General features: G+C 41.5%; 1 protein-coding gene across 1 annotated transcript in view; it reads left to right on the forward strand.

Annotated features, from left to right (window-relative positions):
* The window catches only part of LOC120481530 (5-hydroxytryptamine receptor 3A-like), a 34,146-nt gene extending 25,287 nt beyond the window's left edge, over positions 1-8,859 (forward strand). Inside the window, exons 4-5 of the mRNA XM_089128929.1 lie at positions 5,633-5,764; positions 7,744-8,859. Coding sequence (XP_088985055.1) covers positions 5,633-5,764; positions 7,744-7,994 — 383 coding nt within the window. The 3' untranslated portion in view covers positions 7,995-8,859. The remainder of the gene's footprint in view (positions 1-5,632; positions 5,765-7,743) is intronic.
* The last annotated feature ends 8,767 nt before the right edge of the window (positions 8,860-17,626 follow it).

A 17,626-nucleotide genomic window follows, 5' to 3' on the forward strand; every position in this document is an offset into this window, starting at 1 on the left:
ACCAGCAGTGAAGGGCATTCAGTCTCTGGATGGCTGGGCGGAACCAGCAGTGAAGGGCATTCAGTCTCTGGATGGCTGGGCGGAACCAGCAGTGAAGGGCATTCAGTCTCTGGATGGCTGGACGGAACCAGCGGTGAAGAGCATTCAGTCTCTGGATGGCTGGACGGAACCAGCAGTGAAGAGCTGACAGTCTCTGGAGGGCTGGACGGAACCAGTAGTGAAGAGCATCCAGTCTTTAGAGGGCTGGACGGAACCAGCAGTGAAGAGCATTCAGTCTCTGGAGGGCTGGACGGAACCAGCAGTGAAGAGCGTTCAGTTTCTGGAGAGCTGGACGGAACCAGCAGTGAAGGGCATTCAGTCTCTGGAGGGCTGGACGGAACCAGCAGTGAAGAGCGTTCAGTCTCTGGAGGGCTGGACGGAACCAGCAGTGAAGAGCATTCAGTCTCTGGAGTGCTGGACGGAACCAGCAGTGAAGAACGTTCAGTTTCTGGAGAGCTGGACGGAACCAGCAGTGAAGAGCATACAGTCTCTGGAGGGCTGGACGGAACCAGCAGTGAAGGGCATTCAGTCTCTGGAGGGCTGGACGGAACCAGCAGTGAAGAGCGTTCAGTCTCTGGAGGGCTGGACGGAACCAGCAGTGAAGAACGTTCAGTTTCTGGAGGGCTGGGCGGAACCAGCAGTGAAGGGCATTCAGTCTCTGGATGGCTGGGCGGAACCAGCAGTGAAGGGCATTCAGTCTCTGGATGGCTGGGCGGAACCAGCAGTGAAGGGCATTCAGTCTCTGGATGGCTGGACGGAACCAGCAGTGAAGAGCATACAGTCTCTGGAGGGCTGGACGGAACCAGCAGTGAAGAGCGTTCAGTCTTTGGAGGGCTGGACGGAACCAGCAGTGAAGAACGTTCAGTTTCTGGAGGGCTGGACGGAACCAGCAGTGAAGGGCATTCAGTCTCTGGATGGCTGGGCGGAACCAGCAGTGAAGGGCATTCAGTCTCTGGATGGCTGGACGGAACCAGCAGTGAAGAGCATACAGTCTCTGGAGGGCTGGACGGAACCAGCAGTGAGGAGCATACTGTTTCTGGAGGGCTGGACGGCACCAGCAGTGAAGAGCATACAGTCTCTGGAGGGCTGGACGGAACCAGCAGTGAGGAGCATTCAGTCTCTGGGGGGCTGGACGGAACCAGCAGTGAAGAACATTCAGTCTCTGGAGAGCTGGACGGAACCAGCGGTGAAGAGCATTCAGTCTCTGGAGAGCTGGACGGAACCAGCGGTGAAGAGCATTCAGTCTCTGGAGAGCTGGACGGAACCAGCGGTGAAGAGCATTCAGTCTCTGGAGAGCTGGACGGAACCAGCGGTGAAGAGCATTCAGTCTCTGGAGAGCTGGACGGAACCAGCGGTGAAGAGCATTCAGTCTCTGGAGAGCTGGACGGAACCAGCGGTGAAGAGCATTCAGTCTCTGGAGAGCTGGACGGAACCAGCGGTGAAGAGCATACATTCTCTGGAGAACTGGACGGGACCAGCGGTGAAGAGCATTCAGTCTCTGGAGAGCTGGACGGAACCAGCGGTGAAGAGCATTCAGTCTCTGGAGAGCTGGACGGGACCAGCGGTGAAGAGCATTCAGTCTCTGGAGAGCTGGACGGGACCAGCGGGGAAGAGCATTCAGTCTCTGGAGAGCTGGACGGAACCAGCGGGGAAGAGCATTCAGTCTCTGGAGAGCTGGACGGAACCAGCAGTGAAGAACGTTCAGTTTCTGGAGGGCTGGGCGGAACCAGCAGTGAAGGGCATTCAGTCTCTGGATGGCTGGGCGGAACCAGCAGTGAAGGGCATTCAGTCTCTGGATGGCTGGGCGGAACCAGCAGTGAAGGGCATTCAGTCTCTGGATGGCTGGACGGAACCAGCAGTGAAGAGCATACAGTCTCTGGAGGGCTGGACGGAACCAGCAGTGAAGAGCGTTCAGTCTTTGGAGGGCTGGACGGAACCAGCAGTGAAGAACGTTCAGTTTCTGGAGGGCTGGACGGAACCAGCAGTGAAGGGCATTCAGTCTCTGGATGGCTGGGCGGAACCAGCAGTGAAGGGCATTCAGTCTCTGGATGGCTGGACGGAACCAGCAGTGAAGAGCATACAGTCTCTGGAGGGCTGGACGGAACCAGCAGTGAGGAGCATACTGTTTCTGGAGGGCTGGACGGAACCAGCAGTGAAGGGCATTCAGTCTCTGGATGGCTGGACGGCACCAGCAGTGAAGAGCATACAGTCTCTGGAGGGCTGGACGGAACCAGCAGTGAGGAGCATTCAGTCTCTGGGGGGCTGGACGGAACCAGCAGTGAAGAACATTCAGTCTCTGGAGAGCTGGACGGAACCAGCGGTGAAGAGCATTCAGTCTCTGGAGAGCTGGACGGAACCAGCGGTGAAGAGCATTCAGTCTCTGGAGAGCTGGACGGAACCAGCGGTGAAGAGCATTCAGTCTCTGGAGAGCTGGACGGAACCAGCGGTGAAGAGCATTCAGTCTCTGGAGAGCTGGACGGAACCAGCGGTGAAGAGCATTCAGTCTCTGGAGAGCTGGACGGAACCAGCGGTGAAGAGCATACATTCTCTGGAGAACTGGACGGGACCAGCGGTGAAGAGCATTCAGTCTCTGGAGAGCTGGACGGAACCAGCGGTGAAGAGCATTCAGTCTCTGGAGAGCTGGACGGGACCAGCGGTGAAGAGCATTCAGTCTCTGGAGAGCTGGACGGGACCAGCGGTGAAGAGCATTCAGTCTCTGGAGAGCTGGACGGGACCAGCGGTGAAGAGCATTCAGTCTCTGGAGAGCTGGACGGAACCAGCGGTGAAGAGCATTCAGTCTCTGGAGAGCTGGACGGGACCAGCGGTGAAGAGCATTCAGTCTCTGGAGAGCTGGACGGAACCAGCGGGGAAGAGCATTCAGTCTCTGGAGAGCTGGACGGAACCAGCGGGGAAGAGCATTCAGTCTCTGGAGAGCTGGACGGGACCAGCGGTGAAGAGCATTCAGTCTCTGGAGAGCTGGACGGAACCAGCGGTGAAGAGCATTCAGTCTCTGGAGAGCTGGACGGGACCAGCGGTGAAGAGCATTCAGTCTCTGGAGAGCTGGACGGGACCAGCGGTGAAGAGCATTCAGTCTCTGGAGAGCTGGACGGGACCAGCGGTGAAGAGCATTCAGTCTCTGGAGAGCTGGACGGAACCAGCGGTGAAGAGCATTCAGTCTCTGGAGAGCTGGACGGGACCAGCGGTGAAGAGCATTCAGTCTCTGGAGAGCTGGACGGAACCAGCGGGGAAGAGCATTCAGTCTCTGGAGAGCTGGACGGAACCAGCGGGGAAGAGCATTCAGTCTCTGGAGAGCTGGACGGGACCAGCGGTGAAGAGCATTCAGTCTCTGGAGAGCTGGACGGAACCAGCGGTGAAGAGCATTCAGTCTCTGGAGAGCTGGACGGAACCAGCGGGGAAGAGCATTCAGTCTCTGGAGAGCTGGACGGAACCAGCGGTGAAGAGCATACATTCTCTGGAGAACTGGACGGGACCAGCGGTGAAGAGCATTCAGTCTCTGGAGAGCTGGACGGAACCAGCGGTGAAGAGCATTCAGTCTCTGGAGAGCTGGACGGGACCAGCGGTGAAGAGCATTCAGTCTCTGGAGAGCTGGACGGGACCAGCGGTGAAGAGCATTCAGTCTCTGGAGAGCTGGACGGGACCAGCGGTGAAGAGCATTCAGTCTCTGGAGAGCTGGACGGAACCAGCGGTGAAGAGCATTCAGTCTCTGGAGAGCTGGACGGGACCAGCGGTGAAGAGCATTCAGTCTCTGGAGAGCTGGACGGAACCAGCGGTGAAGAGCATTCAGTCTCTGGAGAGCTGGACGGAACCAGCGGGGAAGAGCATTCAGTCTCTGGAGAGCTGGACGGAACCAGCGGGGAAGAGCATTCAGTCTCTGGAGAGCTGGACGGGACCAGCGGTGAAGAGCATTCAGTCTCTGGAGAGCTGGACGGAACCAGCGGGGAAGAGCATTCAGTCTCTGGAGAGCTGGACGGAACCAGCGGGGAAGAGCATTCAGTCTCTGGAGAGCTGGACGGAACCAGCGGGGAAGAGCATTCAGTCTCTGGAGAGCTGGACGGGACCAGCGGTGAAGAGCATTCAGTCTCTGGAGAGCTGGACGGAACCAGCGGTGAAGAGCATTCAGTCTCTGGAGAGCTGGACGGAACCAGCGGGGAAGAGCATTCAATCTCTGGAGAGCTGGACGGAACCAGCGGTGAAGAGCATTCAATCTCTGGAGAGCTGGACGGGACCAGCGGCGAAGAGCATTCAGACTCTGGAGAGCTGGACGGAACCAGCGGCGAAGAGCATTCAATCTCTGGAGAGCTGGACGGAACCAGCGGTGAAAGCTCGGGCTCGGCAGGGCTGACGGTGAGCGCAGGCTCGGCAGGGCTGACGGTGAGCGCAGGCTCGGCAGGGCTGACGGTGAGCGCAGGCTTTCTGGGAACAAGCATCAAGCGGGGGCGCCGAAACAGGAGTTCATGCTCAGGAGGACTGGACGGAACCAGCGGGGAAAGCTCGGGCTCGACAAGACTGACGGTAAGCGCAGGCTTTCGGGGAACGAGCATCAAACGGGGCCGGCGAATCGGGTGTAGAATCCCCTGGAAGCTCCCGGCGTCCATGTTGCTTTTTGGTGGTCGGTCGATCTGTCACGGGGTATGGTGCAGGAGAGCAGGAGTGCAGACGGAAGGAATAGGAGGAGTCCAGATTCACATGGAAGATAACATTTAATACTGAATACAGGCAGGGATACAGGGTAACACGGGGTAACATTAGACGTCGACCGACAATCATGGGTAAAACAGAGGGAACTAAATACACAGAATAATCAAACATAATGGGGTGAGAACAGGTGAAACAGATGATGATGACGAGGAACAGGTGGCTGATGAGGGAGTGAACACGGGATAGGGTGACGAGAGGATCCTGGGAAGTGTAGTGCTGAAGACAAGACAGACTGGTGCAGACGGAGGACTGTGACACATACACTGTCAGAAAAAGGGTAGAAGTACATTTTTGTCCCCCAAGGTACAACCTACTGTCACTCTCCAAAAATAAAGCACATAATTGTACACAAAGGCTTGTCAATGGAGCTGTACCCTTGTGCCAAAACTTTTATTTCCTTTATTTGATGGTTATTTCAAGGCGACTAAAATATACGGGATTTTTTTTTCCGGTAGGTTTGAACCTAATGGTGGTCAAGGAGGGAAAGAAACATTAATTTGTTTTAAAACTATTAAATCTACAGGAATATATTTTAGTTTACGCAGTTCACTAAAGTGCAAGTCAGTGATTCTGATAGTGTTTAGGCCCTCACGGCCCACCACTGGAAAATGGTGTGTTACTGTCAGAATTTGGCCAGTTTTCAACCACAAGATTTAACATACTGCTAAACCTCACTGTTAAATAAAACACGTAATAGTAGCTACATGATTCTACGGAATGAAATCCCGCAGTGTTGTGATAATCAAACAATATGAAGAATTTCTTCACTTTTTAGGTTACACAAGGATTATTTCTAGAGTATTTTTGAGACACACAGACATCAAGAATCAGTGTATGAATCTCTACAATGGTCATAATTTGCTGTTTTTCACAGGGATTTACTGCTGTGCGGTGTTCTGTCTCATTGGCATCAGCATTGTGGAGACCATCTTTGTGAATTATCTGAAGGTCAAAGCAGCTAATAGGGGATCAGTGGAAACAACATCTACTGTTACTGGCCAAGATGGTAAGAGCTGACAAAACCCTCTAAAAGCCACACATGAGATTGTTTAGACCACACAAAATAGCATCCATGGACTTGGTTGGCTTTTTTGGTAACACTTTACAATAACAGTACATGAATAATCATGTACTAATACCTGAATTAATAATTACTTTACTATGAACTAATGATGAGTTAAGACATGTAATAATTAACAATTAACCTTAACTACGACATGAGTCACATGAATTCCTGCATGAATATACCATCTTAACTACATGCTTGTTAATTAATGTATTAATTAACACTATGGAGTAAACTAAATCAAACATGTTCTAGATTAGAAGATAAGATGTATTAAAAGGGCACACAATGTAAAATTGTTCATAAATTTGCCACCAGCAACTGTCACAAGCATCAGTGAATGTCTTGCAATGTTTACATTTAACCTTACTCATTGAACACACAAAAATGCATCAATAAAAAATTGAGTAATCTCATTCCGTTTTGAGGGATGCCACTTCTGCCATCAAGAGTGAAAAACCTACACTAATATATCCATTAAACAGATACAATTTTCAAAATTAAAATCAGTGTTAGCACAGATGATGGTTATTTCTGTGGTTATTTTGTGGATTTGTTTAATGTCTTTATATCATATTACAGTCGGATGTTAGTCTTCTTTCCCCCTCAAAATGTGTCCACTTTCCTCCAACTGTACAGTTCCTTATCCATCCAAATTCGGGCACAGCACCTCTGCTCTTCCACTTCTTTACAATCCACCGAAAAAGACCAAATTATATCTGATTTAGAAGAGCTGAATATGTATAGCACGTGTAATTGATAATTTTTTAAATATGTACTCTTGAAGGGCCAAGACAAGAAAAGATATTGATACATTAACAAGTCATGAATTCATGTTACTTTAGAAGTAATTAATGATGAGTTACTAATGATGTGCCCCCTCAAGTAAAGTCATGACATAAAGATGCATTAACAAGCCATTAGTTGATGTTAGTGTATGGTAAGTTAATAATGAATTAATGATGATGTGCCTCCTCAGGTAAAGTCATGACACAATGATGTACTTACAAATCATGAACTAATATATGAATAAACATATACGATAAGAGTGCCATCCTTATTCCTTTACACCCATGGTAAAAAATAAATAAAAATAACAATTATGTATTGTTCTTTTAATTTTATTTATACAATTAAACATAAATGGACTTAATAAAAAGTCCAAACATACCTGTAAAGACACACATAAGACACGATTACATGTAAAATAGGGAATAAACTATAAGCTAATGCTAATTGAAGCATATTTAAACAAAAAATACAGTTAACTAACCATAACCTCCTGAAACCTCTCAAATACAACATACATGCAAACATGTGTTTAATTATTAATTCTGTTTACGAAAGAAGTCATCATTTATGAGATTAAAATGTCAGCATTACCATAAGAACACAACCAGTACACGACCAACGTGCCGAACGAGCACCGAGTGTGCCACTAATGAGTGTCCCACCAGAAACAAAGCCTACATACTGTAGTTCCAGGAAGTAAAGTAGATTAGACAGATCTGTTTAATAAATGGCTAAAAAAGAAATCATGTGCCATTCCAATTATTTGTCACAATGCTTGCTGTAGATTATGATATTACAGTTTAAATTATGGCACCATGGAATATGTTTAATTCAAATTTAGATGACTTCTTATTTATTCATACAGATAGAGACTGATTTAGTTTACCCCTAAATGTTAATTAATGCATTAACTATCAAACATGTACTAACATGTTTAAGGCTGCTGTTATTCATGCATGAATCAGTCTGACTCCTGTAGTAATTAAGGGTTGCTCTTCATTTGTTTGTTATTAGTTCATATATTCACTAATCATGAGTTAATGTTGAAGTAACTATTAATTCAGGTATTAGTACATGATTATTCATGTACTATTATTGTAAAGTGTTACCGCTTTTTTTTCTCACAGGCGCTGTAAGAGACCAACAGAGCCCTCCAGCCTCAGTTATAGATCAGAATGAAGAACAGACTTATACCCTCGAAAGTCTGAAGCAGATCGTCAATGAATGCTTGGCTGCAACTCATCAAAAACAACGACAGAAGACATGTCTGTACTGGACCAGAGTGGCAAGAATCATAGATTTGACCTTCTTAGTTCTTTACATAATCACTATTATTGTCTTTCTGTCTATGCTTGGGAAGCTTTGGATTCCACAGTGATGTCTTGTACTTGAGATCACACAATACATTTTAATATAAAGCGTTAATATAAACTTTAATTAAATACACAATAATTCATGGGAAAAACACAAAGATTCAGACAGGATCTCAAGTGAAAAAAAGAAGATCCCTCTTGCAAATATACACTGCAAGTACAAATGCCTAAATAATGTAATGAGATTAATGTTATAATTATATCATTTTGGATGTAGAAAAATGAAATGTTGAAAAAAAAAATAATGATACTATTATATATGAAACTTAACCTGCCAGTAGGTGGCAGCAAGTCGTAATAAGTGAATTATATAATCCTTAATACAACCAATTTGTTAAACAGGCTGATTCATTCATGAAAGATCCAAGCTGACTCTGAAATCGCTATAACTAACGATTAGTAAATATGATGACTAGCATTCTCACTGAAGAGAAACACAAGAACTGCTGACTTCCAGAGATGAAATCAGCTGAAGATAAAAGAAGATATTAAATCTGTGAAGATCTCAGCAGAGGAGGATTAAACAACTCTACAAACAGCATTACCAGCTTCACTTATTATACCAACTAGTTATTGAGAATCAATAGAGGTGTAGATGTTGATGTTTTATAATAATAATAGGTTTTTGCAAATTCACCATTATGGTGGTCAGTGTTTGCTTTAGTTGGACAGTTTGACTCTTGGCTTTGTTGTGTAAATTTGTGGTCTTTGTAACAATATTTACCAAACACATCATTTTGTCACAAAGGGTGCCAGAAACAAAGGTGATCAGGTGATGTAGTTTTAGACGTCAAGAAGTAGAACGATTCAATAATAAGAAAAATTTATATTAATTTGTTATTAATAGATTAATTTTCACCAATGGTAATTTCCTGCAACAAAAAAGACTTTCTGAATTATTATTATTATTATTTACAATGTAGGGCAAATTTTTAAGACACATGCAGACATCAAAAATTAGCATATGAATCTCAACAATGGTGACAATGTTCATATAGAAATGCATGCTGGGAACCACCATATTATAAAACTAATGGCTCCCAGCATGCATTGCAGCAGATAGTAATTCATAAGCTGATTATTGATGTTAGAGTGTGTGTGTGTGTGTGTGTGTCTACAGTTTCTTTTCTCGCAATGTATTTAGAAATTTTATATCCAGAATATTAAATCTTTGCCAAAAAAGTATTGATGGTATAAATATGTTGATAACTAATTAATCTCTTGAAAAATACATCACCTGATCATCTTTGATTCTGGTTTCCTTTGCAACAAAATGTGTTTTGGTAAACACAGTTACAAAGACAACAACTAATATATAAAAATACATAAATTGTCAAACCACCCAACTGGAGGACACACCGATCACCATAATTGTGACAAACTATTTTCATCAAAACTTCAACATCTAAAAATGTGTACTTATACTTACTTATACTACACCCTAAATGTATGTACTCTTTTTGTGAAGAAAAAGTGCATACTTTTGAGTGTGTAGCAAAAGAGCAGGGAAGCTTTAAGACATACTACTTTGTCATCTTTAACGGACAGATCTGTCGCGTGTGTAGCACGCCCGCCGTCCGACTGGCGTTGCTGCAGTTAATTATTTCTGTTTAATAAAACAAGGAGACAGACACAGTTGTGCTGTTATCTGCAGTCTGAGTCGCTCTGTAATGGCCTTATTACAATAATACAAAGATTCTGTGTATATTTTGTACAAATATATATCACAATGTCTTGTCACCTTACATGTGACTCAATCAAACAATACACCAACAAACAGGTTGCATCACTCTTGTAAGTATCTTTGTTTTCATACTCAGATAGTATTTTTCTCTAATAACTCAATACTCTTTCCCTTAAAACATACATCACCATGTTACAGTCTCTGTTGCCTGTGCAAATGTATCATACTAAATACTGTGTAACTAAATAGTTGAGTGAACCATTTAAACTGAATTACAGTACAGCAGATATACTTAATCAAAAGATCATTAAACATTCAAATATCAACAGTAACCTCTATAATATAGTATGCAAAGATATATAACATTCATCAATTTACATTACAAATGTATGTATGTATCTACATATACATATACTTCAGTCTTGTAACCCTTGGTGATTGCTTTACACATCACTTTTTATGCTCTAAACAATATAAACATCACATTAGTTTGGGTTTTCAGTGTGCTGGAGCCTTTATCCATTTATATTATACAATATTAATACCAGGCCATATTATACAATATTAATACCAGGCCTCACGCGGGACGGCCGTGGGTGAAACTTAATTTTCATAAACACAACACGGTCTCTATTTAACATCTTAACTTTACTCAGGAAATATATAACCCTCTCAAAACAATGAATACACGGTCTCAACATAATACATAATGTTTTTATGTCCATGGTGACTGATTTCACCCACCTGTTTAATAAAACAAGGAGACAGACAAAGTTGTGCTGTTATCTGCAGTCTGAGTCGCTCTGTAATGGCGGCTTCTTCTCCGCGGCTCAGTAACTCACATAGTCCCCGATCGGCACATTGTCTCCACCTACTGTCCACTGTGGGTATCACTCCTCACAAATTCAACATAATAACAGTAATTGAAACAATATCATACACACAATAAAATCAAATGCATACAGAAAAATATAATTATTCCTGTGACAATACATACAGGGTGTCACACGTGTATCCTATCACCGCAAACTACCCTGTCAATCATCTTGTCATTCATTCAATCTCCATTCAATCTAATATAATTTCTTACCCTTTCAGAGAGAAATGTTGTTGCGCGTTCATCAGCCAGTCATGGGTCTTTCATGCCGAGATTCTCCTCATGTGTTTGGAATTTGAATATAATGCATTTAAAAGTTAATGGCTAAATCTTTGCCAAAGTTCACAATGCTGCTGCAGATGCAATATAATGTGGACAACATTGAATAAATACATTTTCGTCAGGTTAGATACTGATAATTAATCACTCAAACCCCTTTATTTAAACCTCTCATCATAACCGTCGGCCTTGCGCGTCCTCCATGTCTGTAGTTTTTGAACACTTTTCACTGTGATTGTAGTTCTAACCCAATCCTCATCCAGCATGCAATATCAGTGGGTTGTGGGCAATATCAGCTGTTAGAGTGTGCATCGATATGCACTTCGGATTCTGACTGGATATAGTAGTCCAGGTGTGCCCAACCCTGCTCCTGCCGATCGACTGTCCTGCACAGTTCATCTTCAATCCTAATCAAACACACTTGAAGCACCCAAATAAGGTCTTCTGGATCACTTGAAAATTAAAGTCAGGTGTGTTTGAATGGGCTTGCAGATAAACTCTGCAGGACAGTCGATCAGTGGGAGCAGGATTGAGCACACCTGTAGTAGACCATCCGCGACTCTTTGCAACACTCATTCCAACATACTACGATTTGGGACATACTAATTCTATTTTCGAATACTATTTAGGACGTATAGACCATTTCACAAGATGTAAACAACACTGGTCCAGAAACACTTCCTGTTTCAGTTTGTAACCGTTTTCTTTATTTCAAATTAAAGAAAACATCTTAAAGATGTTTGTTTAACTTTTTAATTCAGTTTTACATGTTCTTTTGGTTGTTTTTTATCCCAGCTTTTATGTAGTGTTAAAAAACTGAAACAGGAAGTGCTTCTGGACCAGTGTTGTTTACATCTTGTGAAATGGTCAATAGTATGCGAATTGGGACGCAGCATAAGGCTGTGTCTGGAAGTCAGTTGTAGTTCTTTTGTTTCTCTTTTCTTCTGCTTGTTATTATCAGGTGTCTTCAATAATCAAACAATCATCACTCAATTAATCACTTAATTATCTCATTAACTCTAACACTGCCTCAGTGTTACTTTTAACATGCTGCTGGTGGTTCCCATATGAACACCAATGTTAATGTAATTTAACATTGGGGAATTTACTGTGTAAGTAATATTTTTTACCTCAAAATAATGTTTCCAAAATCGTTTCAGTGGTTCATCAAGTCGTAACAGGGTGAAAGGCAAATCTGGATTCTCTTTGCGGTCCTATATCTGCTATAACGACACTATGTAAAATTGCCAGATAGGGTCGAATTTCTGTAGTTCTAATGAGACACAAGAAAACTACCAAATTTAACTGTATGTCAAGCATTACAATAGTTATTGTTTTGTTTTTCATTCATTCTAAACCCGGTGCTGGATTAACAACGAGCATGTATGCGACAGTGGTAGAATAAATTATTTACGACAGCGGTAATGGACAATTCTGCTTCCAACCTGTAGGGTGACTGCAGAGGGAAAGTTAATTGGTGTTGCTTTAAAGGTGGTTTAATTTTACAGCAGTGACAAACATTTCCGAAGTGCAGGGCTAACTCGATAAATAAAACAGGTCTACAAACGTGGATACTGGGCAGGGAGGTATCTGTGCTCTGTATTGTGATGGCCGAACCTGAGGCTAGGGGTGTGCGATATGACGATTTTTAATCGTGGACGATTAAAATGTCTCCACGATCTGCTTTTGAAGAAATATCGTAGTATCGTGTTACAGTGCATTCTATCAGTTCAGTTCTGGCGCCTCCGTCTCTCAACTGTACAACGCGACGTAGCCTACACGTGATCTCACGTTAATGAATAGGTACGGGACACTGAAATTCACAAAAGTTCATTATTTGCATAAGCCTTGCCGGTTAAACATTTAATTCACGCGCTGATGCGCTGTTCTAACGTGCGCTTTCCTGACCGCATAACCCCCGACGCTCACAGGCACTAGAAGTCTGTCAAACAGCGCCTGAATACTGGACTAAGTTATCTCTCGAGTCTTATTAAGCTAATACTGTTAAATACACACAATGTTTACATAAACAGGCTATGTCTAAAGTGAAAGCAAACATTTGAGAGAATATCTGGTGTAATATGCGTCTATATTAAACGCGTCGCGTGCTGGTCAAGCAACAGGAATTAGTAGCCTACTGCCGCTTGTCCTTAAAGGGATAGTTCACAAAAAAAAAAAAAAAAAAAAAATCCGTCATTATTTACTCACTCTAATGTTGTTCCAAACCTGTATTAATTTCTTTCTTGTGCTGAACACAAAAGACATTTTTTTTAATGTGGGTAACCAAACAGTTGCTGGTCCCCATTAACTTCCAGGAGAGAACCTATAAAAAAAACTATAAGGAGACCAGCAACTGTTCGGTTACCCACATTATTCAAAATAACTTTTATTTTCAACAGAAGAAAAAAGAAACTTATTCGGGTTTAAAACATCTTGAGAGAGTAAATTAAGACAATTTTCATTTTTGAGGGAACTATCCCTTTAGTGTAGTGTTTTAATTTCATATTTGTTCATTTAATTACTTCAATGCTACTGCTAAATACACCTACTGCATCTGAAAAAATAAAGCACTATTTATTTAATATGAATATTAATTTGTGTAATGTTTATCTTGTCTTATTTTTTTAATAACAAAGAAAATAATGACAAAGATTTTTATCTTCGCCACTGGCCTAAATGTGTGGCTTTCTTTTTTCTTTTGTTACCTAAGGCTTTGTTTTTAACATAGGGACATTAGTTTGGCTGTAATGAACAGCCACTTGCAAAATATTAAAACAAACTTGAAAAAGAATCGTGATAAAAAATCGTGATCGTGATTTTCCTAAAAAAAATCGTGATATGATATTTTTTCCATATCGCCCACCCCTACCTGAGGCCACACATTAATTCCTTCTTTACACATACGTTTCACTATACATTAATTCACACACTGATTTATATAAATTTATAAATATATATTATCAACATTTGTTGTTTTGTATTATTATTCAGTTTTGTCTGTTACTATATTTACTTTGATTAGAAGGCTTGTACACACCAGGACAAATATCGGTGCGCGTTATTCGCCAGCGTTTTTCAATGCGTTTTTTGTGTTCACACCCAAGCGATTTTCGCTGCCGATGAGCCGAGTGAACATGCAAATTCATTCCCTGGCATTAGATGGCGCCCATTTGCTCTACAATACCTCTCCATAACAGTTCTCTTTTATCAAGACTTTTGTAGTCGCTGTCGCGTTTGCCATATAGTTCTTTATGTTCCGACACAAAAGAGACCAGCAGTTCTACATACATCTTCATATCTACCTCGTCTTATTTCTTCCCGACAGATGCTTAGCCTGGTAATACCAAACTCTGCTACTTCGCTTTGCTTCGTAGAAAGAGTCTGGAATGGCATAATTGAAAAGTGGGTAACACTTTAGAATATAGTTCCTCCGTTAATTAATAACTACACAAGAACCAATGATATAATAATAATATTATTATTATTATTTGGATCCGTTTTGTAAAGTGAAGATCATTGAAACTAACTGGTAATAATTCAAGTGTTACTAGATGATCTGGTCATGATTTATGCAATCAAACACTAAAGTCATTTCAAGCGTTTCAGATTTTTGGTGAACTTTAGTATACTTTTAGAAAATTTCTGTAGAAGTATGTAGTAACACTTGAGTCATTACTAGTTAGTTCCCATGATCTTCACTTTAGAATACGGATCCAAAAAGTTTAGTAATTTCCACTGAAGTATGTAGTAACACTTGAGTCATAACCAGTTTGTTCACATGATTCTTCAGTTACTAATGAAAAAAGCCAATAGAATCTTCTCACTCACAAGATCATAAATAATAAAATAACTATGGTATTTGGGTGGCTGATGACTCATATGTCCCAGTACTCACCATGACTCGAGTGATTCAATGCCAGTCCAGAGGAATGCCGTAAAATTCGCCACAGGACAAGTAAGGTCCCGACAACTGCATTTAAAAATCCATATCTTTTAAATTATTCAGTTGATAAATAGACAGCATAGGCCAATTATTAACAGCTCTCCCAAATCATTAGTCTGCTATTAAAAATTGATAATGTAAACAACCTTGTGTATTGTTTACAGTCGCAGTTAAAATGTTCATGTAGTGCTAGTCAATTGTCCTGCATTGATTATTGATTAGCTTTGCATGAATTATGAAAATTTTCAGTAGTTCTCTGGGAAGCATTAAAAAAATAATAGTTAGTGTGTATAAATTAGTAGTGAAGTACCTCTTTCATCTGTGCATTATTACTTACTAGTTCATTAATCAGAGTTTCTTGTTACATAGTAGTTACTAGATTATTAATAAACTTTTTCAGTAGTTCTCTGGAAAGCATTAAAAAAATAGTAGTTATTGATTAGTTAAAAGAGAAGTACCACTTTCATCTAGTTCGTTAATCAGAGTTTCTTGTTAGTTAATAATAGTTACTAGATTGTTAATATAGTGTTACTCATTGGTTCTTGTGTAGTTATTCATTAATGAGGGAACCGTATTCTAAAGTGTTACCGAAAAGTGTTTTCAACCAAGAGCCGCATCGAACTTCCACTGTAAACACATGTATGATGTGAAAACCACCATCAAGCGAAATAACGGAGTAAACATGGCTGACCGAGTTTTGCTGCCTCCTTAACCAGATCCTTCATAAGTACATCCGAGGTGGACACAATCACAACTATCGCCAGTTTCTCCCTGACGATCGGTAATAGTCGATGGAGTAAAGTTTAACCAAAATCAGTGTTTTCACATCCATTTAATATGTTTACCAAACACTCTTCTTGTTTTGGCCTTCTGTTTGGAAATGCCGGGAATATTGTCCACAACTGAGCTAATTGCATCCCGTGTCTCCATAACAGCGGTAGTTTTCGATTTCCCCTATTTTAAACTCGGTGCTTAGCGTCAGCCCGTCCTCTGTTTGTTGATTGGCCAGCTGTTTTCAGGCCAGAAGAAAACTGAGAGACATGTTGATGTCTTAGACTGAGTAGAGAAGCGAACTGAAATAGAGCGGAAGTGCGAAGTCTGACATAGTCAGGCTAGTAGACACTACTTGGCGTATATCTTCTTCGCCGTTATTAATGTGTGCTCGGCAAGACCGTTTTGTGTTTGAGCGCCCTCAAGTTGTGTTTTACTGTAACTTCAGAACCTACAGACATGTGAGCAAAAGCGACAATCTCATTGGTCGGATAGTTTTTGATGCGGCGCGCCAAACTAAAAAAAAAAAACCCGAGGCGTTTTAAAATGCCGCTTTTACTTTTGGTGTGCACAATCACATTGGTGCCCTTTGTTTAGTCACAAGGCGTTAAACGTTGACGAATATCAGACGTGAAATTTGTCCCGGTGTGAACAGGCCTTAACATGTCTTGTTTAAGAGGGTTTATCTTAAATAAATGTCTGTTGTCTCGGGGGTCAGTTTTTGTTCTGTTCAGTTCAGTTTTCCTTTTACTGAGGTGAAGGTTGAAGTTTATTTGTCTACCTATTATTTGTTACATTACTTTTGGATTAAGTTTGTATTCTTTAATAGTGACGTTTTTTGATTGGTCGGTCACAATAAAAACACAATAAAAAAATTTTGTTGGAAATCTTGTGTCTGCATGCCCTGTTTCCTGGTTTTATCTCTCTCTCACACACACACACACACACACACACACACACACACACACACACACACACACACACACACACACAAACACACTTTATCATGTTTTATGGACTTCATAGACATAAACACAAAACTCTCTGTATTTTAACATTAAAAAACACATCACAATGGTATTTCTAAGTTTCCTTATTCTGGCCAAAAACATGTTTTTTTATGTTTATGCTGTCAGCCTCCTCTGACGATCATGATTGTAACATTAAAACTGGCTAGAAAACATTGTTTCTTTTATTATTATTAGGCTTTAATTAAATATTTAATTGAATACATTTTGGAGCTCCAGCCTCCCTTCCTTCCTACGGCAGACCGCTTCTAGTATGTTCATGGTGTCTCAAAAGATTCTCACCATACTTGCATATTATCAGTAGAAAATAACTACAGCAAATAGCAAACTAGCAAATATTACACAATCCTGCTAACATTGTTTCAAATAGTGATGTCAAAAATTCTTCTGTACCAAATTTTACAAATGTGATGATACCAGCATTTCTCTCTAGCTTTGGGAGCAACATAGACATCATATAGATAGACGCCCTATCAGACGAGCCGTGGAGCCGCCATCTTAAACCGGTCATCCGCTCTACTCTGTCAGCGCATTTAGTAATGAATCATATCTCACTGAAAAACGAACTGATTTTGATTGGGTTTTTTGCAGCAAACCATTCATGTGACACATGGTTCTGCGTATTTTAATATCCATAGTATGCTTAACAGTAATATAATATTCTGATATAAGATATAAAGTGACCAGACACATGTTTGATGAAGGATATAATGTATTTTATAAATCACACACTATGTGATAAAAGAAGCAGAAACAGATAGTTAGCCCACGTAAATCTGCCTGTTAGCATTCTTGAATTGATTGTGATGCTAATAATTTTAGCCACTGGTGGAGGAAGTGCAAATTAATATTTTAACCAAGGATTTACTAAAGAAAATTGTAAATGAATTTGATCGAATTTCTACATAAGTAAAAATATAGAGTATCCGTAGCCGTAAAATGTCAGTTATAAGTCTAAAGTGAAAGCTATGAAGAGTTTAATGTACTGGATTTTTTAATCCTTTGACTCAAACCAGGTCTAACCACTAACCGAGGTCTAAACCAGGATTAAACCA

Source organism: Pimephales promelas, chromosome 3 (genome assembly GCF_988280905.1).
Source record: "Pimephales promelas chromosome 3, fPimPro1.hap1.1, whole genome shotgun sequence".
Lineage (NCBI taxonomy): Eukaryota > Metazoa > Chordata > Actinopteri > Cypriniformes > Leuciscidae > Pimephales > Pimephales promelas.